Below are 17,601 nucleotides of genomic sequence, written 5' to 3'. Positions count from 1 at the left end.
TGGGACCATAGAAAAATCGATTAATTGAACCATTAATTGTTCTTAAAGTACATAATCATTCAATCAATAACAAAATCCAACAGAAGCTCAATAATAAGTTAATATGAATGCAAATACCCATACTAAGCAATCATCTGGACTTCTGCTGTGAAAAGGGGCAGTAAATGTTTCGTGTATTATGTCAGAGTTTGACAATGAATAGTCCAATTAAACATAAAAAAATCCTTCGAAAAGGGAGCCACACAGTAAACCAGACTGGGCTGGAAGAAAGACACGGGCTTTTTAGTCAGAAGGGTTTCTTTTGTATTCACGCATCCCCGCACAGCCTGTAGTACCCAAAGAGCGTTTATACCCTGGCGTAAGCCGCCTTAAAGCCAAGTGGACGGCGTCGTCCTGCCCCTCCCGACGGGGCAAGCGAGAGGGAATAACTAGCGCCCCCTTGTGGTCGTGGAGGAGGCGTGTGGACGCGATCACGTGAGTGGGATCGAGGGACAAAAAAGAAAAAAAAAGGCAGAGGCAAAGATGTAGCGGCGAGTCTCTCCGCGGCACTGACAGCCTGGGATTACAGCAGCGCTCCTCACGGAGGGACACAGTCATGGCGGGGCTCCACTGACGGGCGGCAAGACGACCCTCCGCCTTCTTCGCTTCCGTCAGTCCGAGCGCCGATCTTCGGTTCGCCCCTTAACACAGCAGCCCAGCGGGGGAAAGACAGGACCGAAGGACTGGGCTCTGAATAAAAGGAAAATCTCTCTCAGTTGAGTGATTTCTTTAAGAGAATGGCGGACCGTGATACATTACCCCTTCCACTGGAGGTGAGAGCCAGACTTGCCGAGCTCGAACTGGAATTATCAGAAGGTAAGGATCAAACACATCTTAATTATTTCCCTTTTTCCTCTTTCATTGCTTCTCTTTCTGGGAATATTAAAGGGACGCCTGTATGCGCGGCTCTTTCATTGCCGTGCGCAGTAAACCGGAGATCTGCAGCGATTTTTTTTTGTTGTATTATGTGCATGATCTCAAACCCGCCGTCGTGTTGCTCATGTCTTGACGCCTTGAAATCAGATCATTGGCGGTGAGCATGAGAGCAATCGGTGCTGTGCGTGACCTTGAATGTAACGCCGGTTGCCGCCGATCGGATCCCCGTTACGCGCTGACTGATGGGGCGACAGTGCGGGGTCGCGACGCGGAAAAGTGCCCGCCTTGATGTTTCAGTCGCGATTGGCGACCGGGACCTGTGCTTAACCCTAAATTATAAACTGACCGTAGTCCAGGAATCAGAAGTACACTCTGAGGCTCGGGGATACAGCCTTTTATCCGATCCCTTATTTCTATCTCTCTCTTTGTTTCTTTTTTAAAAGCAAAGCCCGAAATAAAATGTAACAAAACCCAGGCGTGTTATTTGCGATGCGTGATCCGCGGGGGATTTCTGCAGTTACTTTTTCCCAGAGCCGTTTTAAGGCTGTGGGCGTGCGGGGCGCTCCGCTGGTTCTCTGCAGAACTGGACCATTTAAGGGAAAAAAGTACTTTCATCAACACGGCCAGTGGCACCGGTACTGGCCACTGAGCCGTCTGATCCATGAGCGCTGGTTGTCCTCGCAAAGCCGGAAAATTTGTTTTTGAGTCAAAAAGGGGGATCAGAAAAAGTCTCCCACTCGTTAGCGAATGTACGTGCGGCGGGGTGGCGTGGCTGTTAACGCGGGGGGACCGAGTCCGATCGGCCGCGCTTCTCATTCCGGTGCTGGGGCTTCGGCTTCAGTGAGCCGGGGTCAACTTCCTTTGAAAGTGAAAAATTGCCATTAAAATCCAGGACGGCGCGCTCCGTTTCTGCAAGTTAAGAACCCATTCGCGTCGGTTTTTGTGGATTGCAGGATTTTTTTTTTTATTATTTGTTTTTGTTTGTTGTCGCTTTTCCCTTCCTGTGCTTGTTTTTAAGACACTAATGTTTGACGGCACGGTCACTCATAGATAAATCACACAGCAATGACTGTGAAGTTATAGTCAAATCGCTGTAAAACGTAGCACAAAGGCTCGGATTTTTCTGTAATCAAAGCGGTAATGAGGTGATTGTCATGGTGAGACTCACTAGATTTAAATGATGCTTCTAGCCGACTTTGGATGATGACCCGATACCTTTCCAGGTCTGGATGCAGAGCCGGTACCCTGTGTAACTGTACCTGTTACCTGCACCGTTTCCTGCACGAGGCTCCATCGTGCTTCTCGTACCATGGATTCCATTAATGCCACCATGTCCTGAAGTAGAGAGGCTCGGACACCTGTTATGCTGGATTGACCATGAGGAATGTTGTCCTGGGTGCAGAAGAACCCTGTGATTCATCACACCTCACCTGCAGTAACAGCCATGCTTAATGGCTGCAATTTACCCTGAAACCTATGAGTAGAATATAGTAACAGCTAATCAAGGAGGTGTCTGTTGGAAAGTCAGACAAAGTCAGCTGGTTGAAAAGGTGTGCAACCACTTTCAATTCTTCAAATTTAGGATTTCATGCTAAGCTTATGGCTGTGTCGAAACCATGGCAGTGACATCATCGCCTCAGTATTAATCTCCTGACCAGTGGCGACTCGCCGGTCTGATTTATTCACACGCAGGACAAGCGTTCTCGTTGTCATGTGGACCCCTGCTGATCTGTGCTGACCCCCCCCCCCCCCCCGCAGACTCCTCATTTGACGCCTTAAATATGGCTCCACGCCACAGCTTTCCATCGCCGTTACGAGGAAGACCGTCATCCTCTGTCGTGCGCGGGGCCTGGGATGCGGCGGTAATGGACACGGGCTGATTGAATACTTAGGACTAGGAGGGGAAAAGGCCAAGCGGAAGTTTCCGGGTTCTTGCCGAAGTCGCCGAGACTGACGGCTTACTGTGGCCTGGCAGGAAGCCACACATCAAACGTGAAATGTGTTGGTGAGCAAACGGGCACATATGCAGTGACGAAAAGATGATTTTGAATCCCCCTAAAAATCTGCTTCCACCCCCTGGTCGGCCAAATATAATGACCCCCCCCCACCGATCAGCGAAGTCCACCAAAGAGGACCACCCCCCAATCCACCCTGCCTCCAGCCCCCTTGGTTGACAAGAACTTCAGAAGTGGGCCCCTCCATGTTCGGGGCCCTGTCTCCGGCAGAGCGCGGCCCCCACGTTTAAGCGCGGCCATGTGCGCGGAGACACACGGCCTCCCGTTGCTGTTTACGATCTGCGGCCCCGGGGCAGGGCAGGTTTTCCCAACGCTTCGCTTGAAGTACACGTCCTTGGCCGAAGCGGTCTTTGACAAGGTAGTCTGAAACAGGAGACGGCCTGTTTTCATCTGACGATGGGTTCCTTTATAAAAAGGCCCAGATGTAAAATTATCCTCCCTCCCCCGCAAACTCCCAGGCTGGGGAACATTCTGGCCAGCACCTTGGGGTATTATACTACAAGAGCTGCTAGCCTTAAGACTGCTAGTATTTATTTGGAGAAATTAAGTCTCATTGGATTAGATAAAAAACACAGGATGTGATGTACCGGTGAGGCAGTGGCCAGGTCCCCCGTCCAGCTCCTGTCACTCCCTGCCCCTCGATTCCTGTCCATGTTAAATGAGCGCCACCAACAGGTCGGGATATGGAACTGCACCATTTTGTTTGCTAGAAGGCAAACATAACCTCAAATGATCCCAATCCACAATTGCACTACCCTCGATTGACGTTACCGGCAGGACATTAGTTCATTCTCTGTTGCCTGTGCTCTGGGATTTTGACAGATCGCCATTGTTTTTTTTTTAATCATTATTTTTTTTTAAGAGGTAAAGCGCGTCCAAATCCCAGCGCGGTGTGCGGAAGTGTCAGCAGCACAGCATATGGCAGCGTGGACATTCGGGGCCCTTAGGATGCTGGAGCGCGGGGCCCCTGGAGCCGGCCTGGCCGACGGCCACGATCAGGGGGTCTGTGCCGACCCCCGTGCCAAATGTGACCGAGTTTGTGTCAGAAGCCTGTCGCTTTAAAGCTTCATTTACTGACGTCCTCGTGTCTGCGCACGGCGGAACGCGAGAACCGGCCTCTCTATAAGAGCTTATAAATTTAACCTTTTAAAACAAAATCACAGATCACGCCATCCTTTTATTTCTGAAACTGTCTGAATTTGACACAATAGCGCAGGGTCAATAACAAACATCAATCAGAATAAATACAAATCCGTATACATATTCGCAGCATCAGTAATTCTGTAATTTCATTAACTGGAATGAGGTCGTCTTGTCTTTGTTACCAATAGTAACAGCTCCCCCAAAAAGCATGAATATGAAAATGGGATGTGTGTAATGTTATACTTTTTGGTCCATACAGTGCTGGCATCTGTTAAAGTGCGTGAAGTATGATGTGTAAATCGAGATTTGTGTAATGTGAGGTGTCTGACCTGCAGTCGGGGGGAATCCTGGGATGTTGTCCAGGCTGACCTGGTACGTACAGTGGAAGGTCACACCTGAGGTCTGGCTATGACAGTAATGGAACGATGTCCTCCCCCCTCCCACGGCACGGCGATGCCATGCCGTCGCTCGGCCGCTGCGTCCGCAGTGACCTTCGCGCGCCATCCGTCTCCGTGTCGGACGCAGTGACGTTCCGCGGGATCTGCTGGAAGTGCCAGTCTGGATGTGTTAAAGCGATCAGCCAGTCTCAGGCCGCCGGGGGATGGATAGTTATACCGCTTTCCTTTCCGTTTGATTGCCTTTTTTGTTTCTTTAATTGCTCTCCACGCTAATGGGAGGCGTACAGACTACAGCTGGTTGTTGGTTCCATTTTATCTCCTCCTCCTTTTTGAAGCTACCACGTTTCACCTTAAAATACCGCGGTTATGCCCTGATCTCCAGTGTCCGCTCGCAGCTCTTTCTCGTTCCTGGAATAGCAGTCCCTTCCGCTGTCCCTCTCACGCACCCGGGGGCCACACGCGCCGGTGCCAGCGATAGCTGACGCTCTCTGAGAACTCCCGTGACCTTGCTTCCTGTGGGGGCCCTGTGGCAGGGGGGGGGCACGCTCGTCACATGTTGGCTTGCCGGGGTGCCGTTAGCATTTAGGGTCTGTTCCAGCCAGCTCCAAACCCCCCAGTCCCCTAGGAGAGGGCATATGTACAGTTGCAAAGCCACCCCTGGTGTCCCACGTGCCTTGGCCAGAGATCACAGGAAGCCGACCGCTAGCTATGACCTAGTAGTTTGCTGTCATTGGCTCGAGCTGGGATCTAGCGGCTCACTGTCGTTGGCTGGAGTTGGGATCTAGTGGCTTGCTGTCATTGGGCGAAGCTAACAGTTAGCGGTTCGCTATCATTGGCCGGAGCTTGGAGCTAGCGGCTCGCCGTCATTGGTCAGAGCTGGGAGGTAGCGGCTTGCCGTCATTGGTCGGAGCTGGGAGCTAGCGGCTCGCCGTCATTGGTCGGAGCTGATATGAAGGGGCTGCTATTGGCCTTAGCTGGCAGGGAGTTCATCGCTTTCATTCATGGGCACGGCAGCAGATAATACCAGCTTTACTCCTGTTTAGATAAAAGACCTTTTATTAGTTAAATGTAACATTCAACATGCCCTGTACAGTTCATGTCCAGCTCACTAATCTTCCAGAACGACGTTCCTCATAGTCTTGCAGTGTGGGTGTTACGGACTGTCGGATGTCTGGGTCGCTGGAAACCCGGAGCGTGTTTGTGGAACCCCGCTGTCCTGTCTCAGAACATTCAGGGGATCAGTGCTGCCAACGAGGACGTTTGAGGTGTTTCAAGACGCCATTCCTTTAATTTTTGTTGTCCTCGGTATGCCGGTTCTTCGTGTGTGTGTGTGTGTGTATATTTTTTGCTGATTGGGCCCTATGTGTGGATCCAGCCCAGCCAATCACAGGCTGACTTATTAGCATGTTTGCTGTAAATCAAGTTGACAGATGTGGGAAGCGACAAGCAGACAGCAGAACATGTTAAATATGAAGGCCGGTGATAAACTATTTATAAAGACAGGCTGCTGTTTCACTGTTGGGATGTGTGCCCCCCCCTCCCTGGGTGTGGCTCCTAGTGCATGATGGGTACCAAGACCAGAAAACCAGACAGAATGTTCTAACCCTGGTGCCAAATATGATTTATTATTCTACTGCGTTACATTATTAATTTAACAGATGCTCGTGCCCAGAGGAACTGACATGTTTTACAGCCTAACCCATTGTCAAAATTGGTTATTACAAGAATAGGGTGGCTTTTTCAGATATCTATAGACAGTCCTAAATTTCAAATGAATCCGGATTCTGCCGCTGTAGGTGTGGCTTTCGCACGAACGTTTTAATTGGCTGGGAGGGCATCACATGACAGTCAGGACCACATTCAGTTATAGCCCAGTTATTCAATGGAGGAAGCAGGAAATATTTACCAAGTCAAATCATATTAACTCATAATCCCTTTATAAATTTTTTTTTAGGTTAATCGTTGACAGTTTTTTTTTTTCTCCAAATCCAAAGTTGACACATAGTAGCAGAGAATCTCTATCCTGAGAAGTTCTCCAGCACGCAGGCTGGGCCGAGCCGGCCCGGGAGTTTGGCCAGGACACCACCGGTGCCATCTGCCCAGAGCAGCTTGCAAACGTGGCCTGGAGCTGCTGACATCATCGCCGGGCGGCGCCGAGGGAGGCGGCCGGGGTGGGTGGCGTTTCGCTGAGCTTGCGTCATGATGCCAGGCGGGCGGGCAGATAGACGCCGTAGCCTGCTTTTCGGCGGATCGTTCTTATGAATAAATAAATCAGTCCGACCCAAATCGAATTTATCGGGGGCTTTCGGGCGTGCAGACGGCAGGCCTTCACTAACTCTGACCCGGGAAATAGACGATGTACGCGGAGGGTTTTAATATGATGTTATGATGCTTTTAAATCGGACGTTGCGCGGAAGGGGGTGGCGGAGGGTTCCGGGCTTCATAAGGACAGGTGGACGGTCCATGTCGAGGGAGGGAGAAGGGACATATCTGCCCCCCCGGCTCATATTTCGACCCCCCCCTCCTGCTGGATCTAGGACTCTCCCGATGTCCTCACGGTCAATGACACTCTCTCGTGTTATGGTGTCCCGTAGCCCTCGCGGCGCACGGCCTAATGAATACTGACCCCGCCCTCTATTTAACTGCTTTGTTGACTGTGTCTTTTTTACAAGGTGTTGGACTTGCTAACCTCCCTGGGGGCCGGGGGGGGGGGGGGGGAGGGGAGGAGATGCTCAGTCCAGGTCCGGTTGGGCTGGTTGGATCATAAAACACCTCGGGTGGTCTTTGTCATGTGTTGTGCAGTAATTAACCACTTAAACACAAGTTCTGATGTCAGGTTTAAGGATCAGAATTTTCTGACTCCAGGCTGTGGACTATAACACCCAGTGCAGTGCAGTGCAGTGCAGTGCAGTGTATATAATCTGCTTTCCTAATGCAGCTGCATTCAGCTGAAAGACTGCCAGTCTGTATCGCTGATTGAACCTTATTGAGTGTTTATTCTGCAGCTTTTATGGAAGTTATTGCTTATTGATGCAATGCCGACGCACGCGGTCCCCTGTCAGCAGCCATTGTGTCTGAATGAACTGAACCGACGCAAACGAGGTGGAGGCTAATCAAATGCAGTTTCCTGTTTTCCCTCACATAGGCGGTGGAGTGCGACTCAGGTGTGTCTGAGTGCTTAAAGATTTCAGAAAGTGTTGGCTTTCTTATTTGTGGAAACTCAGTCCAACTGTTTACTCCAGCACATAAGAGTTCCAGGATTCTTACTGGGAGCCCTCACCTAGCGTGTGCCCTGCCTGGCGTGTCCTGGTGTGAGCCTGCCGTGTGCCTGGTGTGTCCTGGTGTGAGCCCCGGGCCCAACGTTGTCCTGTATTTGATATGCGACTATGCGGTCACTGTTTTCCAACGAGGGGAATCCTTAGAGCTGCCTTCATACCCCTAGTCAAACAGTTAGACTGCGGATGTGAAGATGATTTTAATAGCACCGTACGGCTCCGTCGGCCATGTTCTTGTTTGCTTTGGCTTTGTTTGCATAGAGGTGTATTTCGTGACTGACGGTTGGTTAGGAATATGCGTGCGGTTAAGGGGAGATTGCCGCACGAAACTGTCATCACACACCCTGTGTGGCTTGCAAAATTTTCACAGGTCAATGCCAACCAGTGTAGGCCGACCTAAGCCTGAGTGTGGGATTGATGGATTTATGCGGTTTTCCCTGTTTTAAAATTCACTTTCCACCTCAGGTGAGAAACGCCAGATAAAGCCGATGATGGACAGTTGTATGAATCCACCTCCGTGCTTTCGGCAGAGACCTGGGCCTGAACCCAGGCTGATGCGGACCTCTTAAGAGGCAGACCCCGTCTGTCAGTAAGCGAGAGCCTGTCGTTTTGCTGTTCCTCCGCATTCATGTGATATAGACAATGAAAACAATGCTGAGTGCATTAAGATGAACGTTTCTGGCAGATCCAGGCTGGTGCGGGCGGGGAGGAGAGCGACGGCCGGCCGGCCGGCCGGCCGGATCGGAAGCTTGTCTCTGGGGGAGGGCCGGGAGTCACTTGCCTGAGGGTGGCGAGTTTTGAGCTTTTCGGGGTTTACATTAAGACCTGCGGGCAGGCTCTCTGTTAGTAAACAGTCAGAGTAGGGAGATGGCGGTAGTGATGGTCCTTTGTGACTGTACGCCTGTAAAGCTTGCAGGAACATATTACTGGCTCGAGACAGACAATGTAAAAGAGATCTTCCTGTTCCTTGTAAGGGACACTTGTCTGTCCGTGCTGAAGGTGTGAAATTTTGGAGACGTGGGGCTGTCTTGGGTAAATCAAAAGTTACGGACCTAGCCTGAAGTGACCTTTGTCACTCTGGGGTTTGTCGCCGTGCCAGGCAGGAACGTTAAGATCTGGTTTTACAGTATGCAAGATAGTATCTTCACCTGTGTAAACAGTGGGGAGAATGCTAGCGTTGTGGTTGGGGGGGGGAGGAAGTCCAGAGGTGGAAAGTTCAGGTCCAGAAAGTAAAACTCCAGACCAAGATTCTGTTTCAACCAACTAGATGAGTTTAAAGAGTCTCAGTCACAGTCACAGTCACAGAGAACTCAACTGGTTCTGTCAAATCTAACCCCCACAGTCATGGTCCCAAGCAGCAACTAGCATTGTAATACAGCAGAAGGTCTTGTATTGTTAATATAGTCTTATTGCCATCAGACGTCTGATGTTTGAGTTTGATGAAAAAAGCAGGATGAAATCGCTGGCCTGTCTGTATGTGACACTCCAGAAAGATCACTCTCGATGTGTTGATATATGGTGTGTTTTATGAAGCGTAGTGACAACAGATGGAAATACTTAGATATTGAGAGTATCTTGTGGCCTACTCTTGTTTTTTTTTGTTTTGTTTTGATGGTGGGATCTACACAAGCTTTAGGGTTGTTACATCTCAGAGATGTAGTTGTGATTTAAGTCCCTGCTGTGGTGGTGGCTCTGACATGGAGTCCGGAAGTCAGTGATTTGACTGATTGGCATTGTGCCTTTCAGTTAATTGTCATTTCATGTGATTGCGTTAGTTTATAACAGATGAGAGATAATTAATCAGTTGCATACATTTAGACTTGAGTAAAAAAAAAAAAACACCTCTATTGCTGATGAGCAGAAGTTAAGGGGGATATCGTAGCGACAGGAGGTGAAATCCACTAATCCGCGGATAAAATGGAGTATAATACTTCTGTAGGAACAGCCGCTTTTGATCTGCAAAATGTCCTTTGAAAGGAGTTCAGCAGAATCCGGGAGACTTTGCGTTTGAGCGTCGCGGATTTCGCTCATCCGGGAGAAGCCCTCGTCCCACTGAAATGTAACCGGCCAGGTTTCCGGTCCCGATCCCACCGGGATAGAGACCCGATCGTGCGCTGGCTTTGATGGGGAGCGGATCCGTTGTGTGAGGACGGGGCTGCGAACCCGACGGCGAACTACCTTACCGTGCTGCACGACCCGGGTCACAAACCTCTACCAGAGTGCTTCCTTTGTACCAGAGAACCATGACGGGAGATCGAACACATCTTGGGGAAGAAAACGTGTCTCAGGCAGGCGAAGGGAGCCGCAGAGAGCGCCCTGCTCAGGTGACCGTGATGGACCTTTTGAGACTTATCTAGGTGTGATAAACCGTATAAGACACACCAGTATGACAAAGGTTAGGGCTGCAGTGGTGCAGTTTAGGATTAGGGGGGAGCGACCCAGAAACAGGACTGATAATCATGCGTGACAGGTGCGTAAGATGCCGTAATATGAGGGAAACGCTCAATCCTGAAGGGATTCTGTCTCTATGTATAAAAACCCAAAGCTGTGATCGATGCAGGTACCCAGGAGTAACTGGGACGAGATGGTTTAATAACTGACCTTTGCCTTTTACTGAACGTACGCACAATACGGACATTTTTAAAAGGAACACTTCACCTGTACACCTGTGTTTAAGTACTTTTGCTTATATATAACGTGCATTCAGAACACGATCTCCGGCTCGATTACCCGGCCAGTTATGTTTGCGCTCACATGGTCCCAGCAAACCGCATTTTATTCGCTTTCTTTCCGCGAAAGCGGCTGTTTGGGCGGCTTTTCCAGCGGCTCGCCTCGGACCCGAGGCTTCCCAGGCTCTGTAAGTACACAGGTGTGAATTAATGCCGGTGAATCCGTCTTCACACTTTAATGGATTTGCTGTTTCCCCCTTGGCTTCTCTAATCCCTAGAGGATTCTCATAATTATACATTATTTCATTTTGGCTTTGTGCCCCCAAACTGTGTAACTATCCTCCCTTCAAACCTTATATGTACTTTTATACCGTCCCACATGACACACGAGGATATAATGGCGTATTTCAAAATCATTCAATGAAAAATTAACATCATGTTCATTATTTACACGCGGAATAACTTTGAAATCGGCTAATATTACCGGATCTTCTAGATTCTTGTTTCCAAAAGCAAAAAAGAGGTAACTGATGATACTCTGAGTCACGGTAAATGGGGAAATTTCATCTCTAGTATGCGATGAACAACGTCTCATTTAATCTTCACCATCAATGCCACACAAAATTGTTTTTGATAAGAAATGTTACGTCAGGCTTTTAGTGTCCTGCGTTCAGGGGAAATTCAATTTGACCCCTCAGCTGCTTTTGCTATCAGTTGTGAGGTTTGTCAGAAATTCTCCGTCTTTCTTCCCATTTGCACTCTTTCTTTTCCTTGCTAGTGTCTCACCACTCTGACTGTTATGTATGATCCGCCCTCAGACGGCAGCTGTAAAACCTGCATTGACAGATTTATCTTTTAACAATGTCACTCTTCTGCTGTTTGTAACCTAACCTCAGTTAAAATTAATTTGCTTTGCTTAAAGCAATAAGACGGGCAATTTTGCCTTTTCTTGACAATAATGAATAGAGCATTTTTACACTGCAAAAAATTTTCAGGGACAATCTCAGCCCAGCCGTGGTTTTTGGGCTGTAATTATTTGACGGCCGCATGTTTTGTGCATCTTTTTAATGGGTGCATTGATTATATGTTTAATAGATACACAAGCAGGAGGTGGTCTGGGCCGGGGAGCAATGGTGGTCCTTTGTGATGTTTATAATCCTGTCCTTGGGCAGACGTTCACTGACTGTTTTGTATTCGCTATGAAATTCACAAGCCGCTCTGGAACGAACAGGATGAACTGGAGCCAATCAGAGGCAGGCTGGGCATGTGTGTGGGCGGAGCTTGCTTACAGCGATCCCGGATGGTCACCATGACGACCCCCTCGTACCGACTTCTGGCTTTTTGGGTTTGCGTTTGGTTGGGGAGCAGAGGTAGAACCTTTCGAGGTTCGACGACGGGCAGGATCCCGGCTGTTAAGCAGTTAATCGGCCGCTTATTAAGCCGCTATTGGTTAACTGCCAGTTATTATTTATAGATGGAGGGCTGTGGGCAGTCAATAACGTAATTTCCCGTGGAGACATTCCCATTCTCACGCAGCAACCCTGGGATCGCGCTCCGGCCAGGCGCCGCGCCCCCAAATCGGGAGCGCAATTAAAAAAATGTGCTGCGAGAAGAGCGTTTGCACGGCATCTGCAAGCCCCGGGTCCTTCGTCTTTCCAGTGAGGCGGCGTGATTCGCCTGCTTTCATTCCCCCCCCCCCACCACCACTTCGCTGCCCCTCAGAAGAAAACAGATGTTTGGTTATGAGCGAATCCAAAGAATGAATCACAGTTTTGTCATGGGCCTGCATGCGAGCCAGAAATGCCTGTTTATTTCTCTCTTGGTTCCCTTTCTTGTTTTGTCCCCCCCCCCCCCCCCTTTTTTTTTCTCTGAGCTTATCGTCTGGGACTTGGTGTGTAGGTCTTGGTCCTGGAGTTAGCGTTTCCCTCCCCAGCAGCTGGCAAATCCTCCAGGGTCGGCTTCTTCCTCTCTTTATGGAGACAGCTCTTTGATGTTGGATTCTGGCCGGCTAATTATTTGATCTAATTTACGTTTTCAGCCCTCGTGCGATAATGGCAGACTGAAGCTGTCGTGTTTTGGCAGAGGAGGTGTTTCGCTGGTGCTGGATTGTGGGGGTGGGGTGGGGGGGGGGGGAGGAGCCAATTCTGGCAGATTATGACGGCTGTGATTTCATAATTGCTTAGCGGGCCGTGAGTATTTTTAGCTTCTCCTTAATCATGTGACCTTCTGTGGCTGTCCAGTGGAGGGCTGGAGCGAGCAGACGTGGTTATAGCAGCTTATTGGCTGTGACACAGGTGTACGGGCGGGGGGCAGGGGGCGGGGGGCGGACCCCTCTACACAGTCACAGTGTTGCATGCTTTCCCTGGCTGGATGTTTTTAATGAAGGCATTTGGCTCTAGGGTACAACAGCAGGCCGCCAGCGGGCCCGGCCTCTCGCATTTCTTTTTTTATTCGGGAGTAAACACATGCCGAGGTCTGCGCTGAGGGCATTCGGCGGACTCGGTCCCCTTCAGCTCTCCGTTCTTACTGTACTGTTTGTTATTACAGTGGATTTTTTATGTTTATGGATTTGAGTGTGGACTCATTACTTTAAAGTGTATTTATTGCCTTCTGCTGGATGAGCCGGCGTGTGTTTGACTGTCCTTCCTCTAGGCAGCTGAGTAACGGTTGGGGGGGGGGGGGTGCTATTCGAGTGACCTTAATGACATTAAGCCGAGTCATTGCCTTCAGACCTCTCTGTGCTAAATCTTCACCCGGGTTGACAGCCTCCTTGATGTCACCGACTCTCCCGGCAACGCGACACCGTGAGGCCTGCGGTTGCCACGGCGCCCACCCCTGACCCAAACTCAGTCACGGTTGGATGTTGACCCGGCGCTTGCCTTGAAAGTTCAGAGGTTACGAGTTGACAGCAGGAGAAGAGAAACCGCTACATGCTAAAAATGATTTTGTTTGCCTTGCCCGGTAGCCCGGGGATCCAGCACAGTCATGCGGCATGTGGTGAACGGGACAGTCGGGCAGATAAATGGGCGCAGGGGAGATGGTTTCTCGATCCGGGAAAGACCCTCTTTGGGCAGAAAGCGCAGGGTGGGCGGGAAGGCGGAGCGCTAACGCATGTCTAACCTGCCGCAGTGCTGTGCCTAGCGTGACGAAATTGCCGACGTGTTCGTCCGCCGGGACACAAATCCCAAAGGATCCCTCTCTCTTCCTGCCATCTTCATCGCTCTGTACTCTCCCACAGACCAGAATAAATATGTCGTATCAGGGGTTTGCAGCCTACATGGAGCTGCTGTTTCTCTTTGTATGTCAGCTTGCCGCGGCACACGCTGGCGTCACCGGTCCCCGAAATCACCACGGCGACTTCATGGGAATGTGACCCGGTGCCTTCGGTAAACCGTGAAAGGCCTCTCGGCTGGTTCAGAGGCCGCCGGACGCTTTGCTGTGCACGGTGGAGGATTTGTGGTGACGGCTCTTCTCGCGTTCCTCCATGGTCTGTCTGACCTTCTGCTGGAGACGCGGCCCGGCTGTGTGCGAATGACTCTTCTTATCCAATATGGCCGCCTGCTGCTTTGCGCCTGAGCACAGAAAGGGAAGAAAACCAGGGGGTGTATACAGGGGCTGAGCTGGAGGCCCATCCGAAAGCTGATTGGCCCCTGGAGTTCCCCTCCCCCTGCCACTCACAGATTCAAAGCATATCATTGGGTAAGGATTTGGTTGACCACTCTATGTGAAATATGGCCCCTTTTAGGCCCCCCACCTTAAAAAAATCCTCGAATGCTCCATGCTGTATGATAACGGCTAATCTTTAGGAGCGTAGAGCTGGTGTCATTTGCCCTGGGGAGCTGGGGTTAGCATTGTGGCTAGCCGTGGAGGACTTGTGGATTAGCTGTGTCTTGTCATTGGAGCCAGTGGGGTTGCAGAGGTGCCTCTAGCCATTGAGAGCTGAGGGTTAGCGCCACTGCTAAAGAGCTGAATGCTAGCAGTATAGCTCCTTGTTGAGGGGTCGAAGTGGTTATTGTAGGCCGAAAGTTAACGGTGTGGCTAGTTGAAATGAGGGTTAGTTCTGTGACTAGTCTTTCGAGGGATACTGCTAGTGGCACTTCGCTTGGGCCGCTTGGTTACCCGGCCGCCCCTCTGGTCACATGGCCCAGTGACACTTGTTGGGCTAATGCTAATATCCCCCCTTCAGCTGTGTGGGAATGGTACGGTCCAGGGGATGGTGACTTTTTGTTAAGGGGTAGCTTGGGATAGGAATGTACCATTCGCTGACAAAATGAAAGGATAATAAAAGAGAGAGAAAAGTAACCAAATCTTTCCTGCCTTCTGGTAATCTGGTTATATATTGTGCACGCGGCTCAACCGGACATAAATGTCAGCGGCTGCGGCACAGATTCTAAAATTTAATTATTTTGCATTTTCCACATTCTTCCGTCGTGGCGTCACAGCTGCATTCCCCCCCCCGGTGACCGTCAGGAGCAGCTGTCACCGACACTGCCTTTCCCGCCGCGGCGGACTGGGTGGATCCCAGCGTGTGTGCGGGGTGACCGTGTCCCTGTGAGCGTGTGCGGGGCTGGTGAATAACCGCGTCGTGACGACTTCCTCTTTTGGGTATTCGGCGTGTTTAATTATTGAGCCGAGACCGCCCGGGGCAGTGGCCGGACCCGCGCACCCTTTGATGACCTGGCTGACAATGCCGCCTATTCATAAACGCTCCTATATGAAAATGCGGCAGAGGGAGGGGCCTAGTTAAAGAGTGACCTTGTGAGTCTCGCGCCCCGTCGCTTTGCGAGTGTCTTTGGCCTAAACTCTGTGGGTCGATGTCCCATTGATTTCAGGAAGATTTAAAATATATCTTTAATAGACTTGTTAACACTTTTGTAAAGAATTTTCTGGGTATTTATATATATTATGTTCTTAAATTTTATTTCTTCCTGCATGTTATTCATTTTCACCCTTGTATTTTTTTGTCTATACATATATTTCGTATTTGTGATTTGTTGATAGTATTTAATCTGTGTAATTAGCTAATATGGCCTGTTTCATTGAATAAGCAAATGACTTTTGATTACAGAAAGCTTGCTGGACTTTACTTTAGGTGGTAATATTTACTTTATCTTTTTGTCAAATTTGGTGATGGAACTTTTTTGGATGTACAAGTGGCTTTTAACCTCGGCAGCTGAACCTTGGGGGAAATGGGATGATTGGATGTAATTGAGTAAATTATAATTTAAAAAAACCGGGTGGAATCCGCTGGTGGTTCTGGGGCGGATGTTTTGGGACTGAGAAGGTCGTGAGTGATTTCTCAGGATTGGTGTTGTTCGTCAGAGGACCTTCAGGCCAGAGGAGCTGGTACAGGGATCGAACTGGAGAGGATCAGATATTATTACTGTCATTTAAAGCCTAATGGTTAAATCTGCCAAGAAGTTAGCAGATATTTATTATGGTGCAGCGCGGTCGGGGATTAGAGTGTGTTACAGAGTTCGTTTACTGAGGTCTGAGCATCGATGTCAGAGTTTAGGGACTAAAGGTGGGTGTAAATAATGACAATGTCAGAAATGACCTTTCTGGTGTTTAGTAGTCTTCTGTATAAAGTTGTGTTTACCGTCTAGCTGAGTATGAATCTCTGTGGGCTATTGTAGAGTGTGTGTTAATGTACAGCGAACGTACCGTAGTATTACCGTGCGGCAGGAGAGTGGCGATGCGTTTCTTCACGTGGGGGGGCTAGCTATCTGCCTGCCAGCCATCCACGGCTCTGGGTTTGCATGCGGCTAATATCTCATAGCACGCGGCTAATAGTTCGTAGCGCGTAGCATTGCTGATTAATGTATCTGCGATGTGTTCAGGAGGACCAATTAGGGGTGTCCTCCTGCCATCGAACGCTTCCCCAGGTGTGTTCCTCTGTAACGGAGCCAGGTTTGAATGTGCCGGGGTTCCCCCTGGATGGGGGATGCCCCATCTACCGATGCGGGGGCCGCAGCGCCATGTTGGCTGAGGGTTGCCTTTTGTGGCTTTCCGTAGCAGATTGATTTTATTGGCAGGCTAGCATGGTGAGAAGTCTAACTATCCGCAATTACTGCTGACTTATGGGCTCAAGTCAAATCTGTTATCGCAGAACATCAGGGACGGAATGACTTTCGGCGGTGTTTCGTGGTGCGCGTGGGCCACTTTTATCATTTGAGTTGTTGTTGAAAATATTCATAAATATTTAAAAAAAAAAAAAATGCTTATTTTCACTAGCTGCCGTTGCCTTGGTGACAGCAGGAGTCATTCTGCCCCGAAAATTCCACACTGGGACGGGCTCAGGAAAGTCCCTTGCTGTCTGCCAGCTCCGGGCTTCGGTCGCGTGTCAGCTGAGCGCATTTTTGGACGGGGTGCTCAGGTCTTGTCCTGGATACTTCCTGCTCCCGATGTACCTGTTGCGAAAACTCGAGTCCCGGCAGCGTTCAGGCTCCAGAGTGCTTCATGCTCCCACTTTGCAAAGCCTGCCGATCGGAAACCGCTCTGCGCCGCCATAAATTCACCTCTGACGTCAATAAGATTTTTAAGGGACTTCCAGAATACCAATCCCATACCGGTCCGCAGCCAGAATTCTACGGGGCTGAAGAACGCTGGGGCTTTGGGGGAGGGGTTAGAAAATTTATATATTTTAAAGTCAGACCCCCACCCCTCTCGGTTGCCAGTTTTTCCACGTGTGTGAAATTTTTGCCGGTCCACGGTCATCGATGGTTGCTGAGCCGCTACTCTAGTTGCCGACATCCGTGTTTAAAGGTTTTGTTTGTGCTCAGGGGTTTGGCTTCCATGCCCTGGTTTAGTCCCATTAAGACGTTCTCAGTCAGATGCTCTCTTGGGTTTTTCTCTCCGCTACTCCTGCTTGGATGCTCTTTCGGGACTTGGTCCCAAGACGCAAGCTACTTGTCACTGTAGAATATATGTAACGACAAGTAATTCTCTGTTGCTTGTGATGAAAAGAAACTAAGTAGCGTATTAACGTTAATCATTTCCGCGCCGTCACTGGGGGAAACCCAGTCTGTCTGTGTAGCACGGGGGCGACCAAGACAAGGAGGAGCGTTGGGTCGTGTCCAGCAATGAGCCGTGTCTTCTCCCCAATATTTAAGGTGTACACTATGTGATGGACCTTCGTCATGTGACTAGGGTCACAATGAATTGGTGGAATTAGAAAGAGACCCCC

General features: G+C 49.8%; 1 protein-coding gene across 16 annotated transcripts in view; it reads left to right on the top strand.

Annotated features, from left to right (window-relative positions):
- Positions 1-382: 382 nt before the first annotated feature.
- LOC111840224 (disco-interacting protein 2 homolog C-like) overlaps positions 383-17,601 on the top strand; it is a 112,781-nt gene continuing 95,562 nt past the window's right edge. For 10 of the 16 annotated variants that reach the window (XM_072710852.1, XM_072710846.1, XM_072710844.1 and 7 more), the window contains exon 1: positions 15,667-15,939. In XM_072710852.1, the coding sequence (XP_072566953.1) occupies positions 15,816-15,939 (124 nt within the window). In that variant the 5' untranslated portion in view covers positions 15,667-15,815. Of the gene's footprint in view, positions 856-15,665; positions 15,940-17,601 lie in introns of those variants that run through there. The other 6 variants (XM_072710855.1, XM_072710854.1, XM_072710849.1 and 3 more) reach the window with 4 other exon arrangements.

This window comes from Paramormyrops kingsleyae, chromosome 4 (genome assembly GCF_048594095.1).
Source record: "Paramormyrops kingsleyae isolate MSU_618 chromosome 4, PKINGS_0.4, whole genome shotgun sequence".
NCBI classification, from domain to species: Eukaryota; Metazoa; Chordata; class Actinopteri; order Osteoglossiformes; family Mormyridae; genus Paramormyrops; species Paramormyrops kingsleyae.
The sequence above is the reverse complement of the archived record's forward strand: the minus strand, read 5'-3'. Positions and strand labels throughout refer to the sequence as shown.